General features: G+C 38.0%; 1 protein-coding gene across 2 annotated transcripts in view; it reads right to left on the bottom strand.

Annotated features, from left to right (window-relative positions):
* The window catches only part of Ccdc50 (coiled-coil domain containing 50), a 58,012-nt gene that overhangs the window by 29,179 nt on the left and 5,958 nt on the right, over nt 1–22,875 (bottom strand). For both annotated transcript variants that reach the window (XM_031363563.1, XM_031363561.1), the window contains exons 2-4: nt 11,588–11,650; nt 10,496–10,622; nt 7,781–7,874 (exon numbers count right to left, since the gene is read on the bottom strand). In XM_031363563.1, the coding sequence (XP_031219423.1) occupies nt 7,781–7,874; nt 10,496–10,622; nt 11,588–11,650 (284 nt within the window). The remainder of the gene's footprint in view (nt 1–7,780; nt 7,875–10,495; nt 10,623–11,587; nt 11,651–22,875) is intronic.

The raw sequence follows: 22,875 nt of genomic DNA, 5'->3' as shown, positions 1-22,875 counted from the left end.
TATGAGACTAATAGTAACTACTCAAATAAATTTCTTAAGGTTCCAATTAAACTCAATGTAATAAAATGTACAGACTAATCAACCTTAAGGTCAAGTATTTCTGACAACTTAGCAATTAGCTGAGTAAATCACGGGTACCAGTGTGCCAGAACTGTTCCCTTGATGTCTCACTAGGTACTCCCCAAGCCAAGAAGAGAGATGGGGCGGAGGATACCTGGTAACACCCCGCCCCCAAACTCTCCTGCTTTCTACACATTTTTCCAAATTCCTATACTACTGAGTAGAGAAGAAGAAAGACACACAAATGGGTTTCCTAAACACTCCAAATACCATTTTCCTAAGTGATGAGCTTTACAGTAAGCATAAATGTTGCTTCTAAGAACTGAAGAAAAGAATACAAACAAAATAATCAGGACCAACTGACAGGAACCGCTATTTAACTACACTCTGAAAATTTTCCCTTGCTTTGCTGGTATCAAGTTCAGTCCTTGTGATAATGTAGCCACAGTCCACTCCCTGAAAAATAGAAGGAAAAGAATCATGACCTCCTTTACAACAGCATGGGCTAGCCAATCTAGTGAGATGTGAGAACACATGACAGGTACTTAACCACCAAATGTTTTCTTTTCTTCTAAGTTTTCAGTGATTCAAGGGAGTTAAGAATAAAAAAGAATACAGACTCAACGGGAGTTGCAGTGCACCACAGGTCACAGGCCCCAAAGGGAGATGTCCTTCTGTCTTCTACCTCCACTGCAGCCTGAGGCACTCCTGCAGGTGACTAAAGACAGAAAGCTTTTCTCTGAAAGGAGCTACATGCAGCTAGTATTAGTCACTGAACTCTATGCTGCCAATCAACTCATCACTCTTGATAGGAACAAACTTCTGATCCTCAGCTCCCTTCCTATTAACACATAATCCAAAAAAGATCACACTGTCTCAGCAGATCCTCCAAACAAATTGAATAAAAGCACTCAGTCCAAAGCATGCACTGTAGTTAACTCTTTAAGAGGAACGCTGACGGCTGAGGGTATGGTTCAGTGGAAAAGTATCCCCAGCATACCCAAGGCTCTGAGTTCAATTGCCAGTATTGCTCCCAAAATTACAGAAAAGAAAGAACAAAAGGAAGAACTGCAACTTGATATGCCATAGTTGGCTGACATCATGGGAAGCCTGCCTTTGTCTGGATAGAAATGGGGAAGTAGAGCTGGGGGGTTGGAGCAATGGGGACTGGGAAGAGAGGTGGGAGCTGAAGGAAGAAGCAATGAAACATATATACAATTTTTCTTGAATGAGCCAAATGTGCTCTGGACAGTAGAGAATACAAATACAAGGCTGGGATCCTTAACCTCATCAATCAGGTGGAAAAAGTCCAGGAGAATAATGCAGAACATGGTAGATCATTATTCGAGGATAGCCACTCACACAGCCCAGGCAGTCCTCAGACCTTTCCCAGAGGGAACACTCTACTGAAGCATAGGGCCAAGCAATTTAGGGAAAATTTACACTACAGAAGGTTTTCACCTCTGTCTTAAAATTCATAATAGGTTTTCAAAGAAAGAAATTTTTAAGTTAAAAATGAAAAGATAATCAAAAATATGAGCTTTACATGACTGTCAGTAATATGGCTGAAAGAGGGTAGCAAAACCACTCAATTAGATTGCTACTCTACTTTATTAGTTAGTGTTTAATAAATGAATGCCTTTTTAGTAGGGACTCTCAAAGTATTTATAATATAAAGTGTTACCTTATAAAGCCAGAAAAAATAGGAAAGGCTATAGGTGTAAAGTAATATCACTAGGATAAGATGAGGGGCGTTTTCTCAACTAGAAGACTCCCTCCCTCTGCCTTACTGCTGCATAAATACACACCTAGTTTATAGATCAAAACACAGCAAAAATTGTACTAATGCACTCTACTGCAACTTGAGCTGGTTTCAAAATAATAAACTTATATAAATATAATTTTGTGGAATCGTAACACCCTGACAGTGCTACAAATAAGCACAACTCAAAGTGGATTCATTTGATTATGAATCAGTTACTAAGTTTATCTCTTAACAGTTCATGGTCCAGATGGTTCAGACTGCTAGACTAGAACTATGACAGAGTTAGCCACACTAATATTTACATAAGAAAAAATTTTTTCCTAAAATAGCTTTACATCACATACACATTTTAAATATATAATATAGTATGCCTTTGCATACACACACACACACACACACACACACACACATACGGAGATACAAACATACATGACATGTACATACACACAGTTCTAAGAATTAAAGTTAGTATGGAATAACACCGCTTAGGAGGGAAAGATCAGAGGTGAGGAGAACACAATATCTGTCACAAAACAGGATGTAACTGGAACCAGCGGGACTCAGACATGTAGGAACTCCACCAGTAAGTGGCACGGGTTCCTTTCAGTCTGTCTGGGCCGGTGCCCTGAGCAGACCTTGGGCGCTAACTCTGAACAACACCCACAGGGAGCTCCACTCCCTGGCGTTCTAACACAGCCAGGATCATAGGATCAGGGGTGAGGAGGACACAGCATCTGTCCCAACACCAGGAGTAACTGGGACCAGCAGGACCCAGGCACACAGGAACTCTACCAGTCCAGTGGCATAGGTTCCTTCCAGTCTGTCTGGACCAGTACCCTGAGCAGACCCTGGGCACAAACTCTGCAGGGAGTCCCATAATACCAAAGGAAGCTCTACTCCCAGACACTCTAACAGGCCCAGGATCACAGGATCCCAGAATCACAGGATCACAGAGACAGCTTGACTCTGAGGAGTTCTGACACAACCAGGATCACAGGAAGGACAGGCCCCAGTCAGATTTAGCTAGGGCAGGTAGCACTAGAGATAACCAGATAACGGGAGGAAAGAGTAAGAACATAAGCAACAGAAACCAAGGTTACTTGGCATCATCAGAACCCAATTCTCCCACCATAGCAAGTCCTGGTCACACCATCACACTGGAAAAGCAAGATTCAGATCAAAACTCACTTCTCATGATGATGATACAGGGATTTAAGAAGGGCATAAATAGCTCCCTCAAAGAAATACAGGAGAACACAGGTAAACAGCTAGAAGCCTTTAGAGAAAAAACACAAAAATCCCTTAAAGAGCTACACGAAAACACAATCAAACAGGTGAAGGAAATGAACAAAAACATCAAGGAAATAGAAACAATAAAGAAATCACAAAGGGAGACAACCCTGGAGTTAGAAAGCCAGGAAAGAAATCAGGAGTCAGACACAAGCATCACCAACAGAATACAAGAGATAGAAGAGAGAATCTCAGGGGTAGAAGACACCACAGAAAACATTGACACAACAGTCAAAGAAAACACAAAAAACAAAAGCTCCTAACCCAAAACAGAAGAGAGTAAAGACTCCCAACTTAAAGGGCCAGTAAATATCTTCAACAAAATTATAGAAGACATATAGAAAATTATAGAAAACTTACCTAACTTAAAGATATATTTAAAGAAATATATATTTCTTTAGAAATATATATTTAAAGAATATATATATATATTTATATATATTTAAAGAATAAAAAGATATATTTAAAGAAAATTATAGAAAACTTACCTTAACTTAAAATATTGTTACAATATTTTATAAATTTTAAAGAATATGACGAAATAAAAAAAAAAGAAAGGTATTGCACATATGGAAGAGGGGCGTCTCTGGGAGGAATTGGGGTACAAAAGGAAAAGAAAAATGTAATGTAATTCTATTACTTAAAATATGTTTTTAAATGTTAGCAAATTCAGATAAATTGAAACTATGTATCTTTTCTCATCATAATGCAATAAATCAATAAAAAAATTCTCTCAAAAAAAAAAAAAGAATTTAAGTTAAGTCAACTAGATATGCATTCTTTGGATTTACTTTAAAACACTAATGAATGCCTCTATGACCAAGGAGATACACACCAAAATGGAATCAGCCCATACGTCTCAATGGCAAACCCTACTAGTGCAGTAGAACAGAAAGCTCCAAGCCTCTCCAGCGGGCACCTAGAGGAAATTTAACTAGTGTATATAAGGCATTACATTAAAGAATTTTGTTTGTTTTTAAACAGAAAAGAAACAGCAGGACAGTGGGGTGAGGAAAAGTATGGAGAATAGTAGTAGGAAGGACAGGGCATATAGGGAAGAGAGAAAAAGAGGGAGGGAGGAAAAATGGGGACTAGAATCATGCTAAGCAGGCAGCCTCCTGTCCTTCTTTCTACATCCGTCTGTGCACAATGGCCCTGTGCAGGGCCACACATCTTCCCTCACATTTGTTCTCTGTTAACACATCCAATAGGAATTATAATAAACACTGTAATAGCTGAAAATGTTCATTCACCTACATAGAGCTATACACCTCCATTACGTCTCATGAACAACACTGTTTAGAAAATTATCTCTGACCCAAGAAGAAAGGTTTTGATCTTTATTTTGAGGTGAGGGTCAGGGGTGGAGGTGGCAATAAGGGGATAAGCTTCTCAGGAGAGTTGACACAGAGTCTCCAAAGATTTAGGTGAAAATGCAAAGAGTAGTTTTCCACAGCTACACTACTGAAAATCGAACTACACAAACTCCACAGGAAGAACAAGGAAAGGAGAGGGGAAAGTAAGAGAGGGCAGCTCATTAGTAACCATTAGTGCTGTGCCAAAATCAGGCCAGAGACATGGGACTATTGTTCTGCTTCTTAGGAACACAGATCCATCCTTCAACAACAATAAAGTAACTTCAGTCAATTACTACTAATAACATAAAAGTCAGTGAAAGTCACACTTTTCTCATGAACAAAGAACATCTTTCACAGCAGCCATCTGATATAACTAAGGCATGAGTTTGAGCAGATATAAATTTGAAGAAAGTTTCTATGGGCCAACCATAACAGCTTAGTCGCTAAAATCTCCTAACAGTATTTCTCAGTTCACTTATGATTCTACTAGGGAAAGGAGCCAGACGGGTCCTTTTAAATCACACCATATTGGAACACGCTAAATTATTTAATTTTCTTCTAATTTTGCATATACACTATAGAAAAGAAGTAGAAAAAACAGCCAGTCAAAACATACAGGCAAACAATTATCAACATCACAAGCACAGGAGGTCTTTTACATACCGTCCCACTGAATCCTCCCAGTTGCAGAGATGTAAGGGAACTGACACACATCAACATTTTGGAACCTAACACATATTTAACTGAAAAGGTGAAAATAAACAGCTAAAAACTAAAAAGCTAAAATTTAAGCCTAATCATTCCAACTCTAAATTGCACACTTAGATATTATACATAATACATATGTGCATAATAAATACATAATACAGAACTAAATAGCACAAAATTTTTCTACTGTCTTATTGTAACTTGGAGGAAGTCATCATTTACCACTTACTTTCTTATTTTGCAAAATGGGATTAATTACTACCTTGTTTACTTGAACCTACAGACCTAAAATCTAGTGTTTGGCTTCTTTATCCTGTGTTTTCTGAATTGAGGTAGAATCAGAGAAGACAAGTATCATTTACAAGATATCAATCAATCTGATAAATTACAAATAGAAGCTTCCTGTCTAGAGAGTATAATTACTTCTTTCAGACTGATTTCATCCCAGGAGAATATTTACTATAGAGAAGCAAAACATGATGCAGTAAAAAAAGGTCTCTTGTGACACTAAAATGGGGGGTGGGGGGTGGTCAGAAGTCAACTTTAATTCTTATTTGTCATATCTATCAGATAATCATGACTTATTTCTTTAACAAACAGCTAAATATACCTAGATATCACACATTCATTGGTAACTAAATAACTCTTAAGGAGCAAAGGTGGCTCTGTGTATATAGGCTAATTTACTAATAACGCTGATTTATCTAAAAGTGACACATGCCAGTTAGTGTAGAACAATCCCACTTTACATGATTTCACATCATCCCCTGTAGCTATGAAAGGTGTCCCTGGATTGACCAATCATTTTCTTCAGTGCTATAAATCAATACAATGACCACCAAAGCCTCTTTCATGAAAGGGGTGGTTCTGATGCGAAGGTTTGGTTCCCCAATTGTTTCTTGATCTGTCAGTGTCTTAGTCAGGGTTTCTATTCCTGCAAAAACATCATAGCCAAGAAGCAAGTTGGGAAGGAAAGGGTTTATTCAGCTTCTACTTCCACGTTGCTGTTTATCACCAAAGGAAGTCAGGAATGGAACTCAAGCAGGTCAGGAAGCAGGAGCTGATGCAGAGGCAAAGGAGGAATGTTACTTACAGGCTTGCTGAGTTTGCTTTTTTATAGAACCCAACACTACCAGCCCAGTGATAGCACCACCCACAAGGGGCCCTCCCCTCTTGATCACTGAGGAAATGCCCCACAGCTGGATCTCATGGAGACGTTTCCTCAACTGAAACTTCTTTCTCTATGATAACTCCAGCCTGTGTCAAGTTGACACAAAACCAGCCAGTACAGTCAGTAAAGAAGGCCAGGTCCAATTGCTGGGGGAAAGTAGTAAAGAAGGCCAGGTCCAATTGCTGGGGGAAAGTAGTAAAGAAGGCCAGGTCCAATTGCTGGGGGACTTCTGGTTCCCAAGAGGAAAAGGAGATGCAGGGAAGGAGAGAGGAGTTCACCACGCTTGGGAACGGGAAAAACATAGCAAATATGTAAGGCCCCTGGAGGTTGGGGGAGCTAGGGCCCGCAGCCTCCAATACAGGCAGGTGGTCCAGTATGTTTGACCAGGGCTAGGTGAGTAGCCACTAAGTTTAGGGCAGGTGGAGAGACAGAGCTAATAAATTGGTAAGGGTATGCTTTTCCAGGCAGGAGATAGTAATATCCAACAATTGTGCCTAGAAGGCAAGTTGTAAAGTAACAAATTGTGTATGTGTGTCTTTCATCCATGGATTCAAGTGAGAGCTGGTATCCCTCCCAGAGAAAAGGCGGGTAGAACAAAAGGGAAGCCAGAAGGGCTGGAGGCAGGCTGATCTCAGAGCAAAAGATGGTAGCTTTTAAAACTACAGACAATAATTTTTAAAGAAGGGAGAGAAATGAAATCCTCAGTATAGTGTATTGCATATACACAACACAACAGCAAATATCTGTGAATTCATCATCTTACAATCAAAACACTACTGTCAACCATATTCACTTCAGCTTTAAGAACAAATAGTCAAAAGGCCAGAAAAATCAAAAATATTCGACAGCATATAAGGGCAGTGAGACTAATGCCTGCTCCTGAGTCCTCACAAGAACTTATTCCTCACTCTAGTCTGAGTTCTACTCCAGGCTTGCTCTCAAAAGCTGAACCCAGATGCACAGACCTATAGCGAGCTGGAAAATGCTCTCAGCAATTCAATTACTCAGAGCCTTAGAATATGGCCTCATTTGAGGCCTTGGTGGATATAACTATTTAAGGTCATATAGGCTAAGATAGGTCCTTGAACCAATCATGAGTTTCTTCCACAGGACAACGAGACAGAGGTGGACACTGACAGCTGGGCACAGCCCCCCAGAGAAGCTAGCAATATCTGATCTTAGACTTTCTGCTTCTGAGAATGCTTTCCTATCCTGTGAGGCCATCACAGCAGATAACATATGTCTTTTTGTAGTGCTAGAAAAGGAATTCAACTTCCTGTCATAACTTCCCCAGGATACAAGGCACGAAGAGGCAATAAACAGTAGTCCATGGTTCCTGAACTCCAGATGAAGAGTCCTGCTGCTGTCCAGAAAGGTTGCACTGAGCTAAACCTCTTCCATGGACATGGAACTTTAACATCATCATACCTCATCCTTCTTCTCCTGAATGCGTCTTCGTCTTTCAGCCTCAATTGTCAGCTTCTCCTGGATTTCCTGAGCAATTTCACAATCATGTTGTTCACTATAAAACAAAGGTAAAGGTGATATAAACAAAGAACAGAAGGGAGCATTTTTCTTAAACAGAACAGTTCATTGAATACTCACTATAAGCCATTAACATATTTAAACTCAATCTACATGGCACTGGCAAATAAGGATCAATGCCCAACTGAACAGAGGAGAAAACTAGAACACAAAGTGTCTATGTGGGAAAACTGGCATCTCCTTCATACATTGTAATGAAAGCTTCATCATTTCACCCAACTGAGGCCACTCTACAAGAAGACATAGGCTTTTCCAGAATTCTGCAGAAGCTGCATAGCCCAGGAGATCAATACCCACCAATATCAAAACACAGAACACAAAGAAAAAGAATGTGAGCAACTTCATAAAAATATCAGTAATTTTGTAATTATAAGTAGTAGTATGGCTTCTACAGTGTTACATAAATAAAACATAAGCTTTAGTATTTTCAAATTTAGTAACCAAAAGATGTGTTAAAAATTTTATAAGACAAAAAGAGTTTACATTCCTTAACTGTGGTTCCAAGTGGAAGCTTCTTTGGAAAATGCCAGTTTTCTCAATGCTTTGGACATTAGAAACATTGTTGCTACCACAGTTTTTTGTTTGTTTGTTTCAATGTTTTGCTTATTTTGGTATTAATGCATAAAACAGAAAATTAAGAAACACCTACTATGGGCCTAGAACAATGCTCAACATGGAGAAAACAACCAACCAGAAAGTCTTTCCTACATTTTGATGGAAGGAATCTGGGCAATCATTTTGGTAAGAAAAAAGGAACCTTTAAATAGCACCTTTAAGATGTATTTATTTATTTTAGTTGTATGTGTTGAGCACCTACATGTGTGTATAGGCACCACATATGTCTAGTACACAAGGAGGCCAGAAGATGGCATCAGGCCCCTAGAACTGGAGTTACAGATGGTCATGATGGGTGATAATGGAACCAAACTAAGTCCTCTCCCAGAGCAGCAAGTATTCTTTACCACTGAGCTACCTCTCCTAGCATCTTTAAAGCAGAGAAGTTTGATTTTCTCAGAAATAACTATAAAGTTTCAGGCTTTTTAAAAAAAATGAGAGGTTTAAAATTCTAGACTGTGGTACATCTGGGGAGTTAGCACTTTTACAAAGTAATCATTTAGGAAAGATGAAGAAAAATGTGCTTAGCAATTACTACTTTGAAACAAGCTGAGAAAAAAAATATAATTTGCAGTTTAGCTGCTAAAAATAAACTTATTTCCTCTCACTTTTCCTCCAATAACTCAACTTCAAATATTTTTTGAGTCTCAGACATGTTTGTATACTCCATGTTCAGATTAGCATGTTACATTACAAAGTACTATCAGGACAACACTAACCTTCTCTGGAGCAATTGAAACCCAAATGTTCTATTTCAACAAATACAAGGAGATACAAATCATTCTCATTTGTATCAAAATTAGAAGATGTATCTAAAAGTACTTGTGTGACTATACAATAGTATCTACTATGTATATATAGTATATATACACATAGTATACCATATACTATACACTATACACATAGTATACACATTATAAGGTAGTACTAAAACAAAGCAGAGTATACAGGATCTCACATCAGATTTTACTTTAAGACATGGTAGGAACCAAACAATCCCTAAAAAATCCTTAAACATCTATAAGCCTGATTTTGGTCAGTCATGAGCTATGAGTTCTCATGCTACTGAATAAGTTATAAATCATGGCTTAGGTTTAATGACTTTATGGTGCAGGTAAAGTAAATAAATGGAAACATAGTAATAATGAATGGAAAGAAAGCAGAAGCACAATGTGGAAAGCAGATCAAAACTGGAAAGGTCACAAATGACACAGAAGATGTGAAAGTGAAGCTTAGGTTGAGCTTCATGACTTCAAAGCTTCCAAGTAAGGTGAGCTCTAAGTCATCAGCTAGATATACAGAACCATGAGGAAGGAGTACCAGGGCAGCCATCAATTCTGGTCAGCCTGGCTCAACAGTAACTAAAGGTCCCAGTCTGAGTGACAAGTACTATTAATTAAAATTCCTGCTGTGCTAGCTAGCTAGACTGCCAGAGAGCAAAGGCCAAAAGCTACCATTTCTAGCTTCCTAGGGGCCCAATTTTTGGGGTCCTACTATGAAATGCTGTATTTCTTATATTTAGCACATATAACCTATTACTCTACAACCAGTGCTTTCTAGAACATTGTGCTTCTTGAAAAGCAAGAAAATCAAAGAAAGACGGAGCAGCAAACATAGCTAAGAAAAACTAAAGAAACTCATAGCACATAAAGAATTGGTGTCTGTAATTCCAATGCTTTCCCCAAACAAACTTACAGTCAGAAGACAAGAGATTATTTTCTTCATGACATGGGTACAAAGACTAAATGAAAGAGACAAACCAATCAGTTCAAAGTCACAGAGCTAAAAGCGTACCTAACATGATTAATATTTCCCAATACTTATTTCAAAAACAAAGACATTTTTCAAGGAAAATTACTGGACAGCCACCATACGGTTTGAAATCCCAGACAGAAAAGAAACAAGAGATGGGAGGGGCCCCTCCCCACCCTAGCTGTGGTCCCATAGGTATGCCTCATGTCCACACCATTCCCCAGATCTCACAGGGCTTTGTAGCGCTTCTGGAGCTGAGCTTGGGCTTTGAGGTCTTCCTCTTGGAGCTGCTTAGCAACCTGCAGATCATGCTGTACCAGACGGTTCCGCTGAATATTGGATGCCAAATGATGCTCAACTGCACAGAAACATTAAAAAGGGGGTTACAATATGCTGACTGGTTAATAAAATCCTCACAATTAATTTAAGAAAAGCCTCACAATGAAAAAGATCTATATTTCCACCACTCCGTTTTATATTTTAACAATAGATAAAAGCACTACAGCAATTATTCCACTGAATAAAAAGAATACAAAGAAGAGTAAGTCATTTGCTTTGGTCCCATGACAGAAAAGTAGCAGTGTCATGATGTCTATATAGAGACTCTAAGCTGACTACTGTTCTTTCTACTAACTTCTGTTTCCATTCCAAGAACTCACAAATTGCTATCTAATTGTGTTTTACTTTCCACTAAAACCCTAGGTAAGTACTCAGAAAAATGCACGATGTGGGGTTGAGATTACAGCAGTATCACTTGGCAGAGTGCATGTCTAGCATGCAGGAAGCCCTGAGTTCCATCCTTGTCAATACCATCAACTTAGAGTGGTACTGCATGTCTGTAATTCCAGCACATGGAACACAAGAGGCAGGAGGACCAGACTTCCAAAATCATCCTAGACTAAACAGTGGGTTTCAGTTCTTCTTGGGCTACATGAGACGCTATCTTAAACAACAAACAAATCCACAATGTTACTTAATGCAGAGACTACTATTACCTGGGAAAAATGTCCCAGTCTCTATTTCATGGGAAAGCCTCTGACATACTACAAGATATACTTACAACCACTGTCCCCCTCCCCCGGAAAGTGAGTATTCCGGGGGAGGGGGAATCCTGTTCCCCAGACAGTGAGTATTCTTCTTATCCATGACTCTCACTTCAAAACATGTAGAATTCATTATGTACCCTTGTCATTTGCCTAGATCTATCCTTCAGGGTAGACATAAGGTATACTTAATGTCTTTCTCCTTACCTCACAAGAAGAAACCAGGCAAGCTGCTACTAAAGAGAAAGTTGCAGGCTCATGAATTAGAGTTGTTACTTACTCTCTTGTTCCTGCAGGCTATGAGCCAGGGTGTGGTCCTCCAGGACAGCAAAATCTCGACACACTGTAGAGGAAGAACAGAATGGAGAACTAATTAGTATTACTTTACTTTAACATAAAAATAAAAGAATTCTATGTACTTTAGAACAATTTCAATTTTTAGTCTATTAGTTTAAATAGTTTGTAAATGCATAAAATGTCTGGTTAAAGTATGAATTCATCATTCACAAAAATCCCTAATGTTGAGTCTGGAGAAATGGTTCAGTGGTTAAGAACAATCACTGCTCTTGCAAAGGATCTTTGGATCCCAGCAACCCACATGGAAGCTTACAATAATGAATCACATCCTTCTGGCCTCCACAGGCACCAGGTACCCATGTGTTGCACATACATAAATGCAGATACAAAAGTAAATAAATCATAAAACAAAAACCCATAGTCCCTGCTGAATTGTCAAGCAAGTACATCACAAAGCAATGGTTAACTCTCCTCTGTTGCCTGAGGTAAAAATATTAAGCACAGCCTTAAAACCCACAAATCTACAAATTCCCATCTACCTCTCCATCTGCCTCAGAGACATTGATCCTTCCTGGCAGACAATGATCCATACAGTGAGTGAGTGAGTGCGCATGTGTGTGATACTATATACAGATATATATCTCACATCATGTGATCCTTAGTATATTGTCATCCTCTGCTAAACTACTCACAAAGTACAAATACTTCTAAAAATTTCTTTGTCAAAATCAGAAGCTATTTATACCTGTGTACCGTGTACTGCAGAATCAAGTCTTATGAACCCGCTGTAAAACTGAGGCTACTGATGATGAAGAGGTGGCTCATGATCAAAAGAGAGGTTACAGCTCTTGTACAAGAGGCAGGCTCCATTTCCAGCACCCACATGGCAGCTCACAACTGTCTAGTCCAGTTCCAGGGGATCCCATAGTCTCTTACAGCTTTTGTGGATACCAGGCATGTATACAGTGCATAAACATGTACACAAGCAAAACACTCATATATGTAAAAGAGTTAAAGTCTAAAATAAGACTAATGATCCCTATACTTACTGGTTTGAGTTATTGTTTTCATTTATCTAGTTGTTGCATATATGTAGCAAAGAAAGAGGAAGGCCTGGCAAGTATGGAAAACCTCAGACATCATTATATGTGATAAAGAAACTGTAGAAGGGAGAAACCTGTTCTATTTGCCAAACCACCCACTAATATTAGATAGAACATTTATGATCAGCATTCAATACCCCACTTCAAATATCACCTTTCCATTATATACGAGTATATCCGGCTCACTCACAAGCCCCCAGCTGTTTATATGATGGTACTGTAGCAGTAACTCATGAGACAAATAATTTTATTCATCTGAGTCTCCAGTATATATTGTAAATTTGGAAAGAGAGGAATATTTTATGGATCATTTTATTCCCACTCTATAATAATGCCTGGGCAGTAATTTTTAAATCAAGAATAAGGATGATTTCATTACATACAAACCACACCACACACACACACATGCACACATGCACATCATGCACATGCACATGCACATTGCACACACATACAGGCCATGCACATGAAATTCTAAATGTTCCCACTCATGTCCATCTACTAAACTGATTCACTCATATTCTCCACCTACTCAAAAGAGGCCTAAGAAGTTATTTATCAATCCTTTTTCAGAAAACAGCAAAATTCCATCAACTCAAATTCAATACATGTATCTGTATCTGACAGAACCCTAGGACATCTAAAAAAATGGTCACTCAGACAAGTGGTCCACTATTGGTCTCCTTGGTCCATAATAAAACATACCACTAAATGTATAAAAAATAATCCTGATAATCCCAAAATGGTAAAATAGTGATGCTGCCTTATTGTAGAACCCAGTGTAACACGTGCGTGTGTGTGTGTGTGTGTGTGTGTGTGTGTGTGTGTGTGCGCGCGTGCACATGAATTTAAGTTTGTTAAGGCAAGCAGCAAAAAGATTTAAGATACATGTGGCACTTTGAAGCAAGAATATAACATGGTAAGAAACTGAGAGGAATTTGCAGAATCTGTAATCAGTTTCTTGAGTCACTGCCTTGAAAAATCCAGCCTATGACGCAGAAGTTGCTGGTTGCCAAATACTTCTAAAGTTAGAAAATATTAACTACATGGAAAATTAAATAAAACAAGTCAAGATCAGTAAGTCAAAAAAAAGTTTTAAATCTAGTAATAAGACCTTTCAGAGGTTAATAATCCTGTACCATGGACAGCAGATATAAAAAGAAAAACCTACTTTTGTATTAAAAAGTTCTGCAACAGGATAGATCCTTCCAAATACGCAACTAAAAGAGTCACTGTGCCAGTTCCAACACCAACACATCTAGCACCAGAAACCTTTACTCCCAAGGAGATATCAAGAACAAGAACGTTATATGACAGACTTCATTTCGATATTTCTAAATGTAGTCACTGTTCACAGAAAAGGTGAATAGCTTATCACCTCATCCAACGTATAATGAACAGGGATAATCATATACAGTTTCAATAGTTGTTGATCAGCCTTACCCTGTCTAATCAAAGTCATGATTTATATTCCCATTAAGTACTTCTGTAGCATGAAGGCTTCTGCCTCTCAAACCAGAGCATTAAGTAACTAAGTAAAACGGTCTTCAGGAAAACACAACCTGTGCCTACAGTGAGTATCATGTACAGTTCAGTCTTAGTTTAAGCCTGAAGACATCCACATTTCCTAAAGCAAACCACTGAACCAAGGCATGAAGCCTCCTGTTTTATATAGCACACAGATGTTCATTTGTGCAGGTTATTTTATGGGCACAGACCAAGTAATATCGGTGGTACATACAAGTAGAGTCCAACAGCGATGTTGGGAAGCCCTATAGAATAATCTGACTACAACAGAAATATCTAACTTTTCAACTTGAGTTGAATTTTTTAGAATGTTCCAGAAGGAATAGGCATTAAAAAGACCCTAATAATATAGCATAGGATTACAATGTAACTAAAATTCCTTTCCTTTTGAGACATTTGCATTTTCCAATTATTTTCCATAAAGTAGATACTTACAATCCTTTCAAAACATTTTATAATAAAAAGATGTGTTTTTACAGTAGTTTAAATATCCAAACAGTAGGGCAACAAATACTCATTAGGAAAAGGACAGTGGATTTTAGTGGATTTTATTGATTTAATTTATACTATTCATTGTGGTTTGTGGCAAAGAATACAAATAAATCTATGTAAATTTATCTGATTTTTCTGAAGTAGCAAATGTAAAATACTAATAGTTGCTCCACTCTTATCAGAAAAATAAATAAATAAATAAATGAATAAATAAATAAAGCCAGTTCTCCACTTGGAACTACTATTTATTAGCATACAATATGCAAGTAAATTCATGTTGGAACTTAAAAGCACAGATTTATAGAGTAGAAAGATATATGCATAAGTTTAAATATGCACATAAATGCACAAATGCCCCAATACACACTGACCTGCACACTCACACAGAACACAAGTCTAAGCACAGAACAATCTAATCTCAAATTTTTAACTCTTATGCAATTTATCAAAGTAAATTTCTGTGCCACTAATGTTTCCTACCCCCAAATTCAAAGCTAAGTGTAAAACCAGCAACTTAAACCACTGACTTGGCAAACAGGATTATACTAACCACAGACATAGCAGATTATAGGCCAGCAGTTCTGAAAATGCTGAGATGATACAAGTCATCAAGTCAGAAGTACTACTTTAATATCGCAAGCCATTTACTTCATTATCAAGACCACAGAGTAACTAAGTGAGTATTCAAAGAGAAAACACTTGAGTCAGGAATTTCCATCTGACAGGGAAAATTGCTGGGGCTCAGAGCAGCAGGGAAAACTTCAGAGAACCAGCAGGGGATAGAATTGTTACTCACACTGCTGACACTTCTTGAAAGAGATAAATTTCCATAAGTAACTCATGGTGCCCTTATAAGTTTAGAAAATACAACTCCATAAACTTCCTTTGTTACAGAAATGAACTTTATGAATTGGAATTACTGTGAAACCTAAATCTTTTGGCAGTAGTGGCAAACCATAAGCAAGTTACATTTCAGATCTTGTCTATTCTCAGAAAATAAAGATGCACATACTCATAGATATAGAGACTGTAGTAACAGTAGCATCTGCTTTCTCTAGGAACACCTACAGTTGAGATGAGTTCAATCAGATCACCAAACTGGTGGCTGAGCTCTTCCTTCTTATATTCCACCCAGCAGACACAAACCAGTGCATGTGATGTATATTTTCCACAGCCCAACCTTTGGTAAACAAATTAGGTAAGACTTCATTTAAAGACCAAAAGCTGAATGCTCTACTGAAGTATTATTATTCTGTAACCTAAAGACACAATATTTTCTTACACTATAATAGTCCCATGTACCTATTTCAGCCTGAGTTAATTATAATCAAATTTTTTTTTACATTGAAGTCTCAATTTTCCATGAACCATGTTTCCAGTGCTAAACTGTTACATGGGACTGGTGGGTACTATTTTGTAGGATATACTATAATTTCATTATCAAAGAAGTTTTATTGGGTAACAGTGTTGTAGATAATAATTAGATCTCCACAGATGGGACAGTGCTCATTTAGATAAATGCATCACTCAGGAACCTGAATTAGGCTATACAACATTAGATACTTAAATCCAATACCAAATATGAACACATGTATGCAACATAATTGTGCAGGTATGTGTATGTATATGTGTCTCCAGGTACATGGAAGCACAACTGTTTTAACCAACAGTTACAAATCACTCTCCACAAACAACCAAGGATCTTTAGAAGGTGACTACTTTTGTCTTAGCCACCAATTTAGCTTCAGATGCTTATATCCTAACAGGAGTTATCCTGTTTCTTGTCCCTTAGATCTCTAGCTGATGGCAGTAACTTCAGAGGGGTACAAAGGAAAAGAGTCATTCTACATTTTTGAGGCAACCACTGTGGAGATACAACCACAGAGCTCAAATAGGAAAGGGAGCAGGCATTCCTCATAGTTAATGGAGTTCACTCATCAAGGGTCTCATCATGCCTGGCAGTGGTGGTGCACACCTTTAATCCCAGCACTTGGGAGGCAGAGGCAGGTGGATTTCGGAATTCAAGGCCAGCCTGGTCTACAGAGTGAGTTCCAGGACAGCCAGGGCTACACAGAGAAATCCTGTCTCAAAAATAAATAAATAAATAAATAAATAAATAAATAAATAAATAAATAAGTCTTATCATACCCAAGGATCCTGCAATCAGATTAGCAAATGTGTATATCCATGAATTTCAAGAGGCCTTGAAAATCAAACTGATCATAATTGAAAAACCTTTCTCCTCCTAAATGTTTGCCTGTATTCCTTTTGGATAATTACATTGTATATGGTTGATCATTCCAACAATCAGGGAACATTAACTTAAAATAACTAAATTAGTCTATCATGAAAATTAATACAAGAGAAGCACCTGTTTTAAAATGATCTATTTATTTTCAAATAAATACCAAATTTCCTAATCATCTTGATAAAAAGGTGAAGCTCTCATACATTTCTGTAGTATATGTATGTATACTATATGACACTAGGTCTGTGAGACACTTAACTATCATTGTACAAGAAGGCAAAAAAGGGTTACCATGATTGGCTCAAAAATTCTCTAACTGAATATTCTGATAACATGTAAGTGTAAACATGTTTTCTCATCTATAATATGACAGAAGAAACCATCAGTAAGTACTTAAGCAATGCAAATCATTATTCTAAAGCTACTCATCTTATTCTGACAGTGACAGTCTCAGTCTAGAAAACAAGAGACAATTGTTAGCCACAAGGCATTCTCAAAGAGTACAGCATTGTATAAGCAGTAACACACAAAAGATTTTCAAAGCATTTTCCTCTAAAATTATCCAGATAATAATTGGTTTATCCTACTTTGAGTTCATTTACCCAAAAGACACTCCACCCAATTGTTTCACTCTCTGAGCAGCACTGTCCCTGGCACTTTAATGGCCTCACAGGGTTTGGCAGCAAGTTCTCTGCCTAGAAAGAAAAGCACTCATCTCCTTAAACTTCTGTAGAATAAACCCAGTGCTGCTCATTAAAACCCAAAAGATCCCATCCAAGCCAACTTACCAGGGGGAAACCCTATTGGGTAAGTCCTAGCTCCTACAAGATTAGTTTATCCGAATCTGGCTGTACACTTTCAATTCTCTTCTGGAAATACATACTTGGTTGTCATGTATTCCCCTATTATCATTAGTAAATTTATTTCATTAAAAATAAATAACCAATACTAAAAACTTCCAACTTTACTGCAGCTCATAAGAAAAGTAGACAAGGGAAATAGCTCTAAAAGATTTTTCCTAAAATTGTAAAATTCAGATTTTCATTCTAATAACTCTGTCAAAATCTACACAAGTTTCCAGTAACTCAAAATATGTAAAATAAAAATCAGATAAGAAACAAATGAGAAAGTATTGAAATTCCCACAAGTTTAGTCTGAAATAGCATCATTCCTCAGAAACTAATCGTGGTCATGGACAGGAAATGTATATAGACAACCCTGAGATAACAGGACCTTTCTAGACTCCATTCAGTCTTGTGATTTAGGATCCACACAGATCAGACCTACTTTCCTAGTATCTCACAAGAAGACTAAAATTAGATATGCAGTAATTATGAAGAAACTAGTCTGTCATTCCCACTATAAACATAAGACTATAATACAAAGCATGAGGAAATACACAAAGCTCTTTAAAGAGGTTATGTAAACTGAGTACAGTATTTTTTGTTTGTTTTTTTGTTTTGCATGGTGGTTTGAACAGTTGGGACCCACAGACTTGCATATCTAAATGCTTGACCCATGGGGAATGAGACTATTAAGAGATGTGGCCTTGTTGGAAGAAGTGTGTCACTGAAGGAGAGGGCTCTGAGATCTCCTATGCTCAAGCTCCACACAGTGTAGAATTCAGTCTCCTCCTGGCTGCCTTCAGATCAAAATAGAGACTTCTCCAGGATCATGTCTGCCCACATACTGCCATGCTCCTACAAAGATAATAGACTACACATATAAAACTGTAAGCCAGCCCCAATTAAATGTTTTCCTTTATAAGAGTTATCATGGTCATGTTGTGTCTCTTCACTGCAATGAAAACCAAACTAAGACATTTTGTTTATTTCTTTGAGGAAGAAAACCTTTTTTCATCTGAATGGTATTCAAATAACAAGAATAATTAAAATTTTATTTTTAGGTGTACAATGTATTGCCTGAATGTATATTTGCATATACTACATGTATATTGTACCTACATAGGCCAATGAGGGCTTTAGATCTCCTGGGACTGAAGCTACAGAGAGCTGTGAGCTCCCTTGTTTGTCTAATGAGTACCAAGCGCTCATAACTGCTCATCTATCTCTCCAGCCCCACAAGTGTATTTTTGATAGCTATCTATTCTTAACAAAAGGCTGGAAACTCAGCTATTACTATGAAAGCAGAAAAGCAAAAAAAATCACCGAGATGGATTCCAGTAAGGATACTAAGCTCCAAGATAAACAGCACAGCAATGTGATTATGTTGTGAATTTTGTTTAGTATTTCACAGAACTATTTCCATGGAAAATAAAACATCATCTTTGGAGCTACATGGATCAGGACTCGGACACTGCTTACTCATCAGCTAAAACCCGTAAGCAAATTCTTTAATCTGTTTGTTTCTCATTTGGAGAATCTCAGCCTCATGTTTCTTATCTGGGGATTGTAGTTTAGTGAGAGCAAAGTACTAGGAACCAGGAATTAAAGCTTCTGATACATTATGGAACAACTGGACTCAATATAAAATGGCAATAATATGAGTATTTCCATAGGCTAAAAGGATTTTGATAAATATTTAGACACATGCTCATTTTGGTTTAAACATTATATGATTTAAATATATACAATCAAGTAATTCTAGGGATGGCTCAGTTACTGAATAAGTGTACAGTAGCAATGCTTACAGCAAAGGAGTAGTCTCCTATACTTGATCTTAAAATAAAAATAAAAATGATAGCTATGTTGCATACTGCTAATGCAGAATTGTAAATGCACACATTTTGTAGAACTCCTGTCCTGCAAAATCAGTTCCCTACCTTTTAAGGAAATATACAGGGAAATCCATAAATAGAGAGCAAACAGAAAGCTAATTAAACACAAGGAGAGGCTCCATAAAATTAGCACTGAACACATGAAGCCTCAATCATTTCTACTACTCCATTTTATAGTGTACAGTTTAGGCTTCACTTAATAATTATAAATTTAAAAATAAATTAAGATCCTCGAGACAAACTTGGAGACAGGTATCCTTTAGGTGTTAGCAGCTAATGAAGTTGTACATTTACAGACCAGAAAGGGCTTCTAACAAGGATCCCTCCCACTCAAAGTCATCACATCCCTGCTCTTTCAGAATGCCCCCTCTCTGTTCCTAACTTTCAAATATCAACTCTATGGAATTTTAACAGCGAACCAATAAGGGGTGGCAGCTTCTTGACCATCCCAGTATGGGTAAAGACAACTTTCAAGTGGAATGCCTGACATCTGATGTGAGGAGACAGGTCATTACAAACCACCTGGAAAGCACAGGAACAGACAGCATGGGTCTGCCCAGCCTCAGGAGCCGGAGCCCAAGAGCATCAGATGGGTGACAGGACATCCAAGCTGCCTTGGAGTAAACAGCAACCCAGAGGCCTTTAAGGTCACTAACCAAAAGTAGGATTTGTGGTGTAGAAAGGTATTCTGTATAATACCAACCTTCAACCTTGCCACAAATCCATGACCTACAACTTGTCCTGCCTCCAAAATATGCTAGGGCAATGTTGGCACCAGACTTAATTCCCACTCCATGAGATGGAACCCATACTGGTAGGTTAAACATGAACCAGAATCTAGATAGCCCAAAAACCTAAGGTAAGACCAAATACTACTGGTCTAAAAAACAAAAACAAACAAACAAAAAGCTATCAAGAAAATGACTCCTATTAATATTCTGCTATACTCATAGATCAGTCCCTTATTCCTTCATAATCAGAGATGCTTCCTCTGGCAGCAGATATGAAAAGAGACCCACCCTCAGATATTATGCCGGGGGAGGGGGGAAGGGAGAGGCAGACAGACACAGACAGACAGACATAACTCTAATTGGGATGACTCCATCAAATCCCTCTCCTCAGAGCTCACAGAACACCCAAAGAAAGGAAGCAATAAGAATGTAAGAGCCAGCCGGGCAGTGGTGGCACATGCCTTTAATCCCAGCACTTGGGAGGTAGAGGCAGATGGATTTCTGAGTTCGAGACCAGGCTGGTCTACAGAGTGAGTTACAGGATAGCCAGAGCTATGCAGAGAAACCCTGTCTCAGACAAAAAAAAAAAAAAAAAAAAAAAAAGTAAGAGCCAGAAGGAAATGGAAGACATGAGGAGAATAGGGCCCTCCAAATCAACTAAGCAAGGTGCATGTGAACTCAGAGGCTGAACCTCCAAGCACAAGGCCTATACCATGGGACTGAGCCAGGATGTCTGCATATATCTTATAGCTTTTAGTTCAGTATCTAAAGGAGACTTCAGAGTCTGAGAATGAATTGGTGTTTGATTCCTGTGCCTGCTCTTGGGACTCTTTTCCTCTTGTTGGGTTGCCATCCCAACTTCAATACGATCGATGGTTTTTGCTTTATCTTAATACATTTTATTTTCTTATGCTTGGCTGTTATCTTTTAAAAGCCTGTTCTTTTTTAATAAGAGACAGAAAAAAGGGAGTGGATTCAAAGAGGAAGAGAGGTGGGGAGGAACTAGGGGAAGCAGAGTGAAGACAAACTACAATCAAGATGTAATATTTGAGAAGAGAATCTATTTTCAATAAAAGGAGAAAATATAAGTTGCATATACAGTAAAACCCAGCTTACAATAATGAAGCCATACAACAGACATCTGGGAAAATAAAAGAAGCAGACCTCAAATTAGAATCCAGCTATCACTGACTAAACAAGGAATGTTTCGTAGGCAAAGCCAGAATGTAACCTATAAATGGAGTCAAAAAGGTTTTTAAAAAGCTGTGGGCCCAGATGTTGGAACAAATGGGCCCTCCAGATTCGAATTAACAGAACTAACAGAACATTACTTGAGTTCTTTATCCATCTTTCTCTATTTCCAGTTTCCCAATGTCCTCAAAATTGGGGAATGTGAGTCTTAAATTGTGAGTTCCTCTACAGTCAGGAAACAAACTAATTATGCTGTTGGTACAGAGACAGAGAAGAAGCAAAGACTTACATCATTTACACTTTTACTATAATGAACTGAAGAAATTATTTTTACTAGAATGAACTTAGTAAACTAGAGTAAACTGAAAGAAAGTAACCCCATCTTGAAGACTCATTACAAAAGACAAAGCAAAACTGCCCAGTGGTGGCCTCCCTGGTTATCTGTCAGTAAGGCACTTCCTTGGAATTGCAAATGCCCAGCTGATACAAAACTTTCAAAGTTTGGTAGCAAAGGGGTCTTATACCTGAGGCACAGAGTCACTGAAGTAGTACTTCATTTATGCAAATGCACATAGATTTTTGAAGACAGTCCATGATTTAAGCAATAAGCAGAAAGGAAGGGAAGAGAAGGGGAGGGGAGGGGAGTACAGGGGCAGGAAGGAAAAGGGAGGGGAGGGGAATAGAGGGGAGGGGAGGGAGGAGGTAGGTGAGTGGGTGGGTGGGCAGGTGAAAGATAGAACAAGCAAATTTATTTTAAAAGCTGGGTCATCTGAGACCGGGTCTGTAGCTCAGTGGTGGAATGGTTGTCTGGCATATGTAAAGTTCTGGGTTTGATATGAAAGTAAAGTTATAACAATGCTCATACTGATAACTGTAATACTGAAAGAGTTATCTTAGGTAAATTTCATTGAACTAATTTAAATGATTCGTTTGTCATTTATAAAGTACCAGGCAATATCATTACACAGTGGCACCTCTGCCACAACTGTTCCTACAACACATTATTTGCTGAAATTCTAGTTTCACAGCCATTATAAATTGCTTTTTTTTTTTTGAACCCTTAAAGCCTTAAAAAGCACCCTCAGTTCACCTGTCAAGAAAGCATATATATGGTCACTGCAGAAGCTTTAAAAACTCAAGCATCCTTGGACTAAGGCTGCCACAATATTCTTCATCTGTATTTCCCACATGCACAATACAAATACAGTCCTGTACATAAATAAAACTTCCTAAAACATCTAC

The sequence above is a fragment of the Mastomys coucha genome, unplaced genomic scaffold (assembly GCF_008632895.1).
Source record: "Mastomys coucha isolate ucsf_1 unplaced genomic scaffold, UCSF_Mcou_1 pScaffold12, whole genome shotgun sequence".
In the NCBI taxonomy this organism is placed as follows: Eukaryota; Metazoa; Chordata; class Mammalia; order Rodentia; family Muridae; genus Mastomys; species Mastomys coucha.
Note: the sequence above shows the minus strand (reverse complement) of the source record. Positions and strands in the feature narration are given on the sequence as shown.